Source organism: Tachysurus vachellii, chromosome 2 (assembly GCF_030014155.1).
Source record: "Tachysurus vachellii isolate PV-2020 chromosome 2, HZAU_Pvac_v1, whole genome shotgun sequence".
Classification (NCBI taxonomy): Eukaryota; Metazoa; Chordata; class Actinopteri; order Siluriformes; family Bagridae; genus Tachysurus; species Tachysurus vachellii.
Window position 1 is genome coordinate 32,090,993 of NC_083461.1, and position 13,064 is coordinate 32,104,056.

Here is a 13,064-nt window from a genome sequence, read left to right on the forward strand (position 1 = left end):
GATTATTTTCTTAGCCAGCAAGAAGAAGCTGGATTTCCTCAAACAGGTCGCAGTCACGAAAGGAAACGAGAATGCCAACGGCATCCCGCCCGTCACGCTCTTGGTTCGAGAAAAGGTAAAATTTCCTCTCTTAGATTTACACCCCTGTGTCATGGCTTGGATATATATAACATCAAGAACTTTTATCTGATATATAGCTGTTTAATTTGTATTCTGTTGCGATGGTGCATGTAAGGTGTCGAAAAATGTTTTAGTTTCGTTCATGTTAAAGGTTTTACATGCTGCTTTGTTGTTGTTGTCTCAGAATGAAAGTAACAAGGCAAACTTTGAGAAGATGGTCGAAGCAATCCGAGGCAGTAAAGCGGGGAAAACGGTGGGTGTCTTCATAAAGGACAAGTTTCCCGGAGAGTACATGAAAAGCTGGAATGACATGCTCACAGCCGAGGGACTAGAGAAGGTGAGAAGGATATTACAAAGAGAAACAAAAGTAAAGCATGACACTGTGGCTGTAAAGAGAAGAGCAGTTTTTATATTTACATAGACAGTTATGTGTATGTGTCTCTTAGGTGGACATCAGTGCAGTCGTGGCGTATACGATGGCAGTAAAAGAGGACGGAGAGTTGACACTGATGAAGAAAGCAGCCTCGATCACCAGCGACGTCTTTACAAAGTTTTTTAAGGAAAGGGTTATGGAGATTGTGGATGCAGATGAGGTGAGGAAGACCCCTTTTTTTTTTTTGTTTTTTTTTTTTTTTTGTTTTTTTTTTTCCCTTCTCTCCCCTCTTTTTTTTGTTACCTCCTTATGCCAACACTTGTTTAGTTTTGCACTGTTTTGCTTGTTCCTGTGTTAACAGAAAGTGAAACACAGTCGGCTAGCAGAGTCGGTCGAGAAGGCAATCGAGGATCGGAAATTTTTGGGTGGTGTCGATCCATCTACCGTGGAGATGTGCTATCCTCCGATCATCCAGAGCGGTGGTAACTACAGCCTCAAATTCAGTGTGGTCAGGTAGGAAGCGTGAAAGCAAGACGTATTGCGTTTTTAAAATTCGAGCATAAATAAAGGCAACATTTACTAAAGTTGTGTGAACACTTTTTGGCCCTTTTTCCGTAGTGACAAAAATTACATGCATTTTGGCGCAATAACATGTGCGATGGGTATCCGCTACAAGTCCTACTGCTCTAATCTGGTGCGTACGCTCATGGTGGATCCACCGCAGGAAATGCAGGACAATTACAATTTCCTCCTACAAGTGGAAGAGGAGCTTCTTAAAGAGCTTAAGCATGGTGAGTAGGTATAAGTTTTGGCTGAGGAATTTTTTTGATGCATCTAATTAACATTCCATTGTCTATTCTATTAATTTATTTATTTATTTATTGCTTAGTTAAAATTGGTAGTATTCATCTGCCTTTATAATTAAACCTAGGGGTTAAAATCTGCGATGCTTACAATGCTGTCATGGAGTATGTCAAAAAGGAGAAACCAGACGTTATCAGCAAGCTCACAAAGAACTTGGGGTAAGTTTGCGCTAATACGAATGCTTAGAACCACAGACTCCAAAAGCATATTACAGCATTTAGTAGGTTCAATCTTTGCTATAAGATATTCCAGGTGCTATGACCCTCAGTCTGTGATTTTATTTGTTAGACAATATTTAAAAAAAAAAAAGTGAATCTGAACAATACCGATTACAACCTGCAGCTTAGACGCTGATTCATACCTGCTCTGTCTCAGCATACCCAGATGTCATTAAGACTTAATGTGTGTTGTGCTGTCTTTCAGGTTTGTTATGGGGATCGAGTTTAGGGAAGCCTCCCTGGTTCTTAATACTAAAAACCAATACAAACTTAAGAAAGGTAAGCTTGCCTGTAAAAGATTTTTGAGTGTTATTCGTCCAGGAATGGATTTATTTTTATTGATGACCAGGGTTGTTGTTGTTTTGGCCTTAGATCCAGAAATCGTTTGGGGACTGAAATAAAACGTGACAGATTATTGGCCTACATTTGTGAAACTATGGCCTTTCAGTTTATTCAAACGCTGGAATATTGAATATTTTTGATTAGAGACAGGTTGTTTTTTTTAATATATATGTGAATACATTACATTTATACATTGGTAATAATTCCAGTAAGGACTACAAAAGGCAAACCTGTTCTGTCTTCTATTTAAAGAAGACACAACATTCATTTGAAACCTCCTAAGCAAGCTTCACAATAATACATTTCCCTTCATCAATTGGCTTTTTTGTGAGAAGTGAGCTGATTTTCTTTTATTGGCTTACTGTCACAACGTCTGCACAACATTTCATGTAAATTGCCTGTCTATTGGAAGGTATCTTATACGCATGATGCGTAATATAATGGGCAGGTGCTGAAGCCAACGTTGCTAGTTTCGCTCAAATCGTTTGCTCATTTTGACGCTTTGTACTAGGTCCAGGGATTAGAAGCAGGTTCATGTGTGCTGCTTTTGTTTTATGGTGATTTTCTGAAAGTGAAGCCATTCCACAGTGAACATGTGATTTTTTTTTATTTATTTATTTATTTATTTTTTGCGTGTAGGCATGGTGTTGAGTGTGAGTCTGGGATTTGCTGACCTGTTGAACAGCGAGGGAAAGAAAGAGGAACAGAAGAAATACGCCCTGTTCGTTGGAGACACGGTTCTGATTAATGAGGTGAGATGCATAGATATGTAAGATATCAATTAGTCTCTCATAGCTCCCTCATCTCAGGTTAAGCGTCGGTGTCATCTTCGATGGTACCCTTTCTTTTACCTCTCATGTAAATAATAAACTCGGGCTGCATACTTTCACCTTCGAAATAACAATAGGCTTCGTTCCATTCTCACGACTCAATCAACCACCACTCTTGTTCACAGTCTAGTAACCTCCCGGCTTGACTATTGTAATTCCCTTCTTATTGGGCTTCCTCACAAAACCCTTCATAAGCTGCAAAAATTCTTCTGCCTGCATTTTCACTCGTACTTCCTCTATCCATCATATTACACCTGTTCTGGAACAGCTTCACTGGCTTCCCATTATTTTTCATATTAAGTACAAAATTCTTCTTCTAACATTTAAAGCTATCCACAATCTTGCACCTTCATATCTTCTTGATCATCTTCATACTCCAAAACCAACTCGCACCCTTAGAACTTCTTCTTCCACTCATTTCATTGTTCCCTCTGTCCGTCTTGTAACTATGGGGAATAGAGCTTTCAGTTATTCTGCACCTCAGCTCTGGAACTCACTTCCATCTGAACTCCGTAATATTGATTCTCTTTCATTATTTAAATCTCAGCTTAAATCTCAGCATCTGTTTAGTTTAGCTTATTCTACATCATAATTTGTACTGCTGGTCTAATTTGTATCGCTATGTAGTTATTCGATTCTGATTGTCTTTGTTGTTTTATTTTTTGTACGGTGACCTTGAGTGTTCAGAAAGGCGCCTTTAAATAAAAAGTATTATTATTATATGTACACATGCTAAGTAGAAGCACCTATAGATCAAGTTTGTGGCTACCTGCATTTACATAATTCAGCAGGAAATAAGGAAGTCCAGATAACTGCACATCCATTTGCTAATTCAAAAGATATACATTTTTTTTTCTGCTCACTTGTAGGAGGAACCAGCCGTCATTCTAACACCGGTGAAAAAGAAGATCAAGAACGTTGGAATTTTCCTCAAGGTACATGCATTACCTTTTATATATTATCATCATCATCATCAGTTTTCCTCTTTGTACAAGGATGTAACATCTTGCGTTGTGTATCTCATTTAGAATGATGATGAGGATGACGAAGAAGAAGAAGACAATGATGCTGAAGAACTGCTGGGTAAAGGAGCTCGTGCTGCTCTTCTGGCTGACCGGACCAGGGTGAATGTGCCTTTTATGTAACTACTTCTCGTGTGTGAGTGTGTAAAAGTCTGTAATACGTAGAGAACTCTTTTTAATGACCCGTTCAATTCATTTGATTAGAACGAGATGACCGCAGAAGAAAAGAGGCGAGCACACCAAAGGGAATTGGCCAATCAGATGAACGAAGAGGCCAAGAGACGCCTAACAGAACAAAAGGGTGAACAGCAGGTCCAAAAGTAAGAGGATTTATATTGCTGTAAATAAATCTTTAAATTATTTTAGTGTAAGGTTGTCTTTATGGATTCTGTAGCAGTGCTAAACATTCACACTTTTCAACATTCTTAGGGCCAGAAAGTCTAATGTGTCCTACAAGAATGTTTCCCAGATGCCTCGTGAGAAGGACATTCGGGACATGAAGCTCTATATCGACAAGAAGTATGAGACGGTCGTCATGCCGGTGTTTGGCATAGCAACACCCTTTCACATAGCCACCATTAAGGTATCGTTTACAGCACGTTCAGATCTTGTATTTAAACACGATCAGAACTGAAGAAAAAAGCTCTAGCTCTCTTATTAATCATCGATTTGTCCATAAAAGCAGCTACATTTTACTTTACGTTTTATGCCATTCTTAATACAAGTGTCAAAGGTCTCTGAATTATTGTTGCTCTTTTGTTTAGCCATTTTAACAAGATGCAGAGTCCTTTAAGTAAAAAAAAAGTTTTTATTCTCCAACAATTGTTGCTGTCTGTAGACTATGATCAGAAAATGGTGGTTGTCTCTCTGAAATCTGCACTTTCTGTTTTTATGTGCCAAAAGGGGAAAAAAAAACATTTATTTGTGTGTTTAGAACATCAGCATGTCAGTCGAGGGAGACTACACATACCTGAGAATAAATTTCTTCGTACCTGGCAGCTCTCTGGGGAGGCATGAGGGCAACATCTTCCCCAACCCTGAGGCCACCTTTGTTAAAGAGATGTGAGCGCTTTTTTTTTCCTACGTTTGTTTTATATGCACATTTTATAACGTATTTACACTAAAGATAACGTGAAGCAAGCAAATGGATTCTTTCTTCCGTGAAGTTATTTACTCGCATGTAACTTCAGCCGAACATCAAATATTTGATCGATTATGACTGGAACATCATGTACAATTTGGCTTTTATCACCTGCCTGTGTTTTTGCAGTGGTGTGGATAAGATTTATGGACGACTACAGAGGGCAAAAATATTAAATTTATGAGAACTGTGGTTATGAATTATGAAATTTATTTCATGCTGTCTTGGTTAGAAAAATGTGCAGTAGTGAGATTGGAAATTAAGAACCTGTTTTCATGGCAGTTTCCCTGTAGATTTATAATAGAACCTTTCTTATTTTATTTTTTTTATCATGATGATATTTGATTAATTTTATGATTTGCAAATTTTGTTTTGTTTCTTCTCAGTACGTACCGGGCTTCAAACCTGAAATCTCCTGGGGACACTTTGGTCCCTTCCACCAATCTGCAAAATGCCTTCCGTATAATCAAAGAGGTGCAGAAACGTTACAAGACACGTGAGGCAGAGGAGAAGGAGAAAGAAGGCATCGTCAAGCAGGATTCGCTAGTCGTCAACTTGAACCGCAGTAACCCTAAGCTCAAAGACCTTTACATCCGGCCCAATATTGCCCAGAAGAGGATGCAGGGCTCGTTGGAGGCACACACTAACGGTGAGACGGAGTGTTTTCATTGTCTGTGGTTTGTGATTCCACACCCCCACCTTCCTATGCCCTCCGTTTCCACCCTCCCCAAGGTCTTCTGCTCTTAATAAAAGATCAGCTGAATAAAATACTAAAGAAATGTTTGCTGCAAGCCGGCCGCCTACACTGCAAATGCAAAGAAGGGCAGTAAACGACTCGTTTTAACCTGTCTGCAGGTTTCCGTTTCACATCGGTACGCGGCGATAAAGTGGACATCCTGTACAAAAACATCAAGCATGCCGTGTTCCAGCCATGTGATGGAGAAATGATCATCGTATTGCATTTTCACCTAAAGGTAAACAGTCTGTGCCACTTTGTGCCCAATCGTCTGTGGTTACTGTCTGTGGTTACTGTCTGTGGTTCTTTACTAGTTTAGCAAGGACAAAATATTTGTATGTATATTAACAATATGCAATCAGAACATTTGAAGAACAGCAGCCTAAATCCTGAGTGAACATAACTGCAAGTTTATATAAAAGGTATTTTATGCTTATTATGGTTCCTAAGTCCACACTGTCTTCTAAAAGGTCTCAATAATTATAGTTAATTAAATAATTTGTCATGATGTTTTTGGTCTGCTGATAGCAGCTGAAAAATCAGCATGTGGAGGCCAGTTTTGCTGATCTATGATTAAATAACACCGACATGCCAGGAGTTAGCCACTGCCTGTGTAACCTGTGATGATCGATCTAAGTATGAAAGAGCAAAAAAAAATCACTAACAATCCAGAATTTCTCACGTCTTTTTTTTTTTTTTTTTTTCCTCCCGCAGAATGCCATCATGTTTGGGAAAAAGCGCCACACAGATGTACAGTTTTACACCGAGGTGGGAGAGATCACAACAGACCTGGGCAAGCACCAACACATGCACGACCGAGACGACCTGTACGCCGAGCAGATGGAGCGCGAAATGAGACACAAACTCAAGTCGGCATTTAAGAACTTCATTGAGAAAGTCGAGACGCTTACCAAGGAGGAGCTTGAGTTCGAGGTGCCCTTCAGAGATCTCGGGTAAGAGACTACAAGTCATAAACTTGGTGGAAAATGTTTCTGTTCCAAGTTCATTTGTACCAAACATGTTTCTTTTGTGCATTTGTGTGCAGGTTTCAAGGCGCCCCGTACAGAAGCACTTGTCTTCTGCAACCTACGTCTAGTGCACTGTGCAACGTGACTGAGTGGGTGAGTGTGAAAACAAATCAGAAACCTCATGTTTGTTGTATGTAAAGGTAAAGAATACAGTCATGGTTCGATTTACAAATACCAGCTTCATGATTTAATTCTCAGAGCATTTTTGGGCAAATTTTTATGGCTTTTAGCTCCAAGTCCAATCAAAGGCTCGGGAACGTCATGTGGTGTAAAACATCTAATAGATCATTTTAAAATGAAGTGAAACCAAATAATAACAACTGTACAAAAATCATATGAGTGCAACAGTGACACGCCACATCTGATCTTTAGATTTCTATTATACATGTTTAAAAACATGCTGCGCTTGTTATTTAGTCGGAAAAACGGCTTTAGATTCATATTGCAGCAATGAGGCGAGCCTCGAGCTGTTCGTGTCCATGGTATGTTCTTTATGGTGACTTTTTTTTATAATCTGAGGACGATTTAACCACATCGTTACTTCTATGATCTGTGTCGATCAACTAATCGAGGCTTTCATGTTCCTCTCTCTAGCCTCCTTTCGTAGTGACGCTGGACGAAGTGGAACTTGTCCATTTTGAGCGTGTTCAGTTTCATCTAAAGAACTTTGACATCGTCATCGTCTACAAAGACTACAACAAGAAAGTAACGATGATCAACGCAGTGCCTGTCAACTCTCTCGACCCAATTAAAGAGTGGCTCAAGTAGGTTCACTTTCACACCTGAGATTAGGCCATCCTTAAAAATATTCTTGTTTGCCGTAACCCGACCGACCCTGTCAATTTAGGACCGATTCAATTTTTTATTTTATTTATTTTTTTGCTTTAAGTCCGACCGACTTGCCGGTTGTAAATTTGCGTTAAGACCGACATTTATTTATTTGTTTATTTATTTATTTATTTACTCTTCAAACAACTAATACAAAAGCAATAAAATAATATTAACGGGTTCGGGCACCATAATACATCTAAAAAAAATTCATTAAAACGGCTCGACACCGCTTTAACTTGGCACGAAATTCTGGAAAAACTGTGCCCAGCATCAAAATAAGGTTTGCAATGATGTGCCCGAAAGCACGGGTTGAAGACCCAGTCAGTGATGTCACAATATGCTAATTTGTTTAGTCATACCTACGTAATCACCATCACCAAAATTTGTACTTTTTTTTTTTTTTTTAAATATTTTAAATATAGACCTACCTACCGACTTTTTTTTTTTTTTACTGTTACTGCAAACCAAAATATTTAAGGATGGCCTTTTTTTTTTATTGGATTTTAATTTGTTCCAGCAGATGGCGCCATGCTGCACTGTCCACTGCGTAGAAAGTATTGCAGTGGTGATCTGTTCATGCATATGTCTTACGTTTGGTGTGTCTGAACGATCTCACCTTGGTAATATGATAAGGATTTGATCGTTATTTTTTGGATATACCTAGTTTAATGATAAACCAACACTGCCTTCTTTACAGCTCATGTGACATCAAGTACACAGAAGGAGTTCAGTCACTGAACTGGACCAAGATCATGAAGACCATTGTCGATGATCCTGAGGGCTTTTTTGAACAGGGTGGCTGGTCCTTCCTTGACCCTGAGAGTGAGGTGCGTTGGTTAAAAAGGCACAATTCAAAAATAAGCCCATTAGCAACAGAGTGCATAAATGCAGAACAGCAATAGTAGTAAATCCTAATTATTGACATTTATGGCCATAATACATGCGTCTAAATAAAATGGTCAGCTGTTTTGTGTACTTGGAGCAATAAAGTAAAACGTAAACCCAAGTGTCACGTGATGTGATTAATGATACTGAATATGGCACAGGATTACTGATTACTGATATGTGCTCATAGGGAAGTGGTGGAGAGGACGACTCGGAGTCTGAGATGGAAGACGAAACATTCAACCCCTCAGCTGATGAAGAGGAGGAGGAGGAGGAAGACAGTGATGAAGATTACTCTTCTGAGACAGAAGACTCTGGTAATTGTCACGAGCATGCAAAGTGTGTTTTTAAAGAAATTATTAAAAAATTAACCTGACCAGATAGGGGACGTTTAAAATAAAATTTAAATTTTATATATGTGTATGTGTGTGTATATTTTATATATAAAATTAAAAACCTTTTATGCAGTCATGTATGTGTACATGTTTTTTAGACTACAGTGCATCACTGGGAAGTGAAGAAGAAAGTGGCAAAGACTGGGATGAACTGGAGGAAGAGGCCAGAAAAGGTCAGTTGCATCACTTTCAGTCTAGGACATTTTCAGCAGATCACTAAAGTTGCTGTCTCTAACCTTTTTGTTCTGTCTCTCTGTCTCTCTCTGTCTCTCTCTCTGTCTCTCTCTCTGTCTCTCTCTCTGTCTCTCTCTCTGTCTCTCTCTCTGTCTCTCTCTCTGTCTCTCTCTCTGTCTCTCTCTCTGTCTCTCTCTCTGTCTCTGTCTCTGTCTCTGTCTCTGTCTCTGTCTCTGTCTCTCTCTCTCTCTCTCTCTCTCTCTCTCTCTCTCTCTCTCTAGCTGACAGAGAAAGCCACTATGAGGATGACGATACTTCAAACAGGAAGAGGAAGGGCCGATCTTCAGCAGCACCTCCCAGCAGCAAGAAGAAGCGGCGGCGTTAGAACTACTTTAAACACACACACTCACCCACACTGCCAAATTGTGCTCTCTTTAACCCTTCCCTCTCTGTCTCTCGGTCATGCACGCTGTATATAAAGGTTTCTGCCCTTTAGTCGTGTTGGATAGTGAGTGTTGAAGAAATGATGCAGAGAGCAGAAAGACTCCAGACCTATTTCTTACCTTTTTATTCCTGTTTGGCATTGTGTGTGTGTGCGCGTGTGTACATAAGAGGTTTTCTTGTAAATTTCCTCAAGCTCTTTTTGTTACTCATAGAGCGATTAAGTCTCTTTCTCTCTGTCACGTACTTGCCCCCTTCCATGTGTTTCATTAGATTACTCCATTTCTGTCATGTTGTCCTTTCAACTCTTGTTTCATCGTGTTTCATCCTTAAGGAACAGTTTGAATATAAGGTTGTGTATAGTTTCATTTTGATTCCTGAATTGAAAGAGGGACGACGAAGAGGTGGACACAGACGACCAATTTACAGACGTGATGTGAACACTTTCTTTTGTTATTACCATTTTCTTTGTTTTGAACTGGTAGTCTTGTATTATTAGATACAAATCTTTTTTTCCCCTTTTTTAATAAAAAAAAAATAAAAATAAATAAATAAGTCTTAATATTTGCTCATGTGTTCATTTGAGTTTTTTTTTTTAACCAATTATCCAAATACCCAATTATCAGCCAACCATGTGGCAGCAGCACAATGTCTAAAATTATGCACATGCAGGTCAACAACTTCAGTTAAAGTTCAGTTTGCATGAGACTGAGTTATTTCAGTGGCTAGAGCCTAGATTTCAAGCACAAGTGACGAGAGTTTTGCGGATAAAATAAATTTTCATTAAAGTGTGCAGTTGGAGGAAAATGGGCAGCTAGGTTTAAGCTAAAAATGTAAATATCCACAAGTGAGCTGAAATGCATTCGATGCACTACACATTGTACCTTCTTTATTGCTTTAGTATTGCTAATATTGTTGTTCCTCACTCTTGCTGTCTTTTTTTTTTATTTTTTTTTTTTTTATAAATAAGTTATATGCTGATCATTAAGATTCAGAAATACTGCACCAAAAGTGTTGCTTTCTGGTGTGCACAGTTCACATGTGGTGGTTCTGCTACTTCAGAGAAGGAAACCACAGAAGAAGCTGCGTTCTGTTGACACTTGACCTATTATTAGTACTAATGCATGTTGGAAACGAAGTAAAATTTAAGCACCATAAATTATTCTTAAAGTCCTTATTATTCCAAAACAATAATTGTCAACCTTTTTTCCAGTGCATGTTTTAAAGTATAAAGGAAATTTATTTCTAAACTTACCTGAAAGTTTTTCCAGTCTCTATTCTTTAATCTAGTCTTTAAACAAACTCTGCTGCATCAGTATATGATTGTAATGTTTCTCACTACTTCATACGTTTGGTTGAATTGTAGAATCATTAAAAAGTTTATCATGACCGATCTGAAATAATTTTTATATACTGAACCAGTTTCTCAGTTCTTTCAAAATTAATTTTTTCATTCATTTCTGAAATCTTTATTAACCGCTTTATCCTGATTGGTATCATGGTGGTGACTTAAAAGTACAGACATAAATAATACTATACATTTACCTTGGACAATACAAGACAAAAACAGACTACATGAAACAATATAGACTGTGTGGTTTTACAGTACAACCTCTTTGTCACTGTTTTCTCCTCCCTTTCTCACAAAGATTTACCCCGTTTCGGTATTTCTCTCTTTTTTTAATTCATTTATAAAATCAGCTTTGTATTTTCTTGTACCAGTTCTCAACTTACTTTTAATGTAAATTAATTCAATTTACAATTAATAATAAAAAATCTAATAATTCGGATTATTAGAAATATTTTAGTTGCTGGGGGCACGGTGGCTTAGTGGTTAGCATGTTCGCCTCACACCTCCAGGGTCGGGGTTCGATTCCCGCCTCCACCTTGTGTGTGTCGAGTTTGCATGTTCTCCCCGTGCCTCGGGGGTTTCCTCCAGGTACTCCGGTTTCCTCCCCCGGTCCAAAGACATGCATGGTAGGTTGATTGGCATCTCTGGATAAATTGTCCCTAGTGTGTGATTGCGTGAGTGAATGAGTGTGTGTGTGTGCCCTGCGATGGGTTGGCACTCTGTCCAGGGTGTATCCTGCCTTGATGCCCAATGATGCCTGAGCTAGGCACAGGCTCCCCGTGACCAGAGGTAGTTCGGATAAGTGGTAGAAGATGAATGAATGAATGAATTTTAGTTGCTAATTTTATTCATTTATTCCGGAAAGTGTCTCAGTCAGTATTGTTTGTGCATTAGTATTCTATTATATTAATTAATTATCAGGAAACATTTATTATTATTATTATTATTATTATTATTATTATTATCTTCATAAAAACAAAATCCGCCTTTTGGAGTGGCCAAGTCAGAGCCAAGACCTCAACCGAATAGAGATGCTATGGATTGACTTGAAGAGGGCCAAACACATGAGACGTCCAAAGAATATGACGGAGCTAAAGCAGTTCTGCCAGGAAGAATGGGCTAAAAATCCTCCTCAACGATATGCAGATCTGATCCACGGTAACAGGGAGCGCCTGGTTGAGGTTATTGCTGCCAAGTCAACCAGTTCCCTTTTGAGGGAACTCGACGCTGCGTCAAGGCTGACGCTATGGGAATGCTTCTGTGAGGAAGTTGTGTCTGAAGCTCTGTGTGCACACACGCCAATCTAATGGCTCGGGAAGGACATGTGATGATGTGCACTCTCTTTGCGTTGTTTGTTTGGGAGAGGAGCATGCCCGAGGGGGCTGCATGCGTGCATTATGAGGGATTCCCTCTGCGTACTCTCAGGCCTCCCAGAGCGGGACTTCGGCTTTCACAGCTGATATTTTGTTGTTCCCAAGAAGGACGCGGGCTGCATCCGATCTTGGACCTGCGGGCTCTGAACTGTACTCTGAAGACTTACAAGTTCAAGTATTGTGTCCCAGATCAGGTCCATAGACTGGTTTGTGACAACTGACCTCAAAGACGCTTATTTTCACATAGGCATTTCACATAGAGCACAGGAAGTTCCTCAGGTTCGCTTTTGGGTGCGAAGTGTACCAGTATTGTGTTCTTCCTTTTGGCCTAGCCCTTTCACCACGCACAATTATAAAGTGCATGGACGCTGCCCTGGCACCGCTGTGTCTCTAGGGCATCTGTGTACTGAATTACCTGGACAACTGGCTCATTCTGGCCCAGTCGAAGGCTATGGCGGCCAGTCATCAAGATGCTGTGTTTGCCCATATGAGGTCTCTGGGCCTCACGCTGAACTCAGAAAAGTGTGTGCTTTCACCTTCCCACCTTTCTGGGGTAGTTTGGAACTTCACCACAATGCGGGCACCTCTGTCTCCCGCTCGGGTGGCTTCCATCTTGTCAGCAGTGAAAGCTATTCGGCTAGGCCGAGGCTTTTCTGTCCCCGAGGCACAGAGGGTGCTCGGCCTCATGTAGGCAGCAGCCAACGTTATACCTTTGGGTCTGCTTCACATAAGGCCATTCCAGCTCTGGCTAAGGGGTGCAGGCTTTCATCCTCACAGACCTCCCCTCAGGGTTATAAAGGTTACGTGCCGTGGGCTTCATACCCTTCTTATATGGAAAAGACCCCGGTTCCTGGCCTTGGGTCCCACTCTAGGGGCGTGTCACTGTCGCAGGACTCTTTTGACGGATGCCTTGCTTTTGGGATGGGGAGCAGCCTTGGAT

The 13,064-nt window shown here is 39.9% G+C and overlaps 1 protein-coding gene across 2 annotated transcripts in view; it reads left to right on the top strand.

Moving 5' to 3' along the window:
• Positions 1–9,968, top strand: part of supt16h (SPT16 homolog, facilitates chromatin remodeling subunit) — an 11,619-nt gene extending 1,651 nt beyond the window's left edge. For both annotated transcript variants that reach the window (XM_060864307.1, XM_060864305.1), the window contains 22 exons: positions 1–115; positions 305–457; positions 567–713; positions 855–1,006; positions 1,112–1,284; positions 1,425–1,515; positions 1,781–1,854; positions 2,557–2,669; positions 3,617–3,682; positions 3,776–3,871; positions 3,974–4,089; positions 4,199–4,352; positions 4,704–4,831; positions 5,297–5,559; positions 5,766–5,884; positions 6,361–6,599; positions 6,692–6,767; positions 7,269–7,438; positions 8,203–8,332; positions 8,581–8,707; positions 8,884–8,958; positions 9,241–9,968. The exon at positions 1–115 is cut by the window's left edge and continues 56 nt beyond it. In XM_060864307.1, coding sequence (XP_060720290.1) covers positions 1–115; positions 305–457; positions 567–713; positions 855–1,006; positions 1,112–1,284; positions 1,425–1,515; positions 1,781–1,854; positions 2,557–2,669; positions 3,617–3,682; positions 3,776–3,871; positions 3,974–4,089; positions 4,199–4,352; positions 4,704–4,831; positions 5,297–5,559; positions 5,766–5,884; positions 6,361–6,599; positions 6,692–6,767; positions 7,269–7,438; positions 8,203–8,332; positions 8,581–8,707; positions 8,884–8,958; positions 9,241–9,344 — 2,881 coding nt within the window. In that variant the 3' untranslated portion in view covers positions 9,345–9,968. The remainder of the gene's footprint in view (positions 116–304; positions 458–566; positions 714–854; positions 1,007–1,111; positions 1,285–1,424; positions 1,516–1,780; positions 1,855–2,556; positions 2,670–3,616; positions 3,683–3,775; positions 3,872–3,973; positions 4,090–4,198; positions 4,353–4,703; positions 4,832–5,296; positions 5,560–5,765; positions 5,885–6,360; positions 6,600–6,691; positions 6,768–7,268; positions 7,439–8,202; positions 8,333–8,580; positions 8,708–8,883; positions 8,959–9,240) is intronic.
• Positions 9,969–13,064: the final 3,096 nt, after the last annotated feature.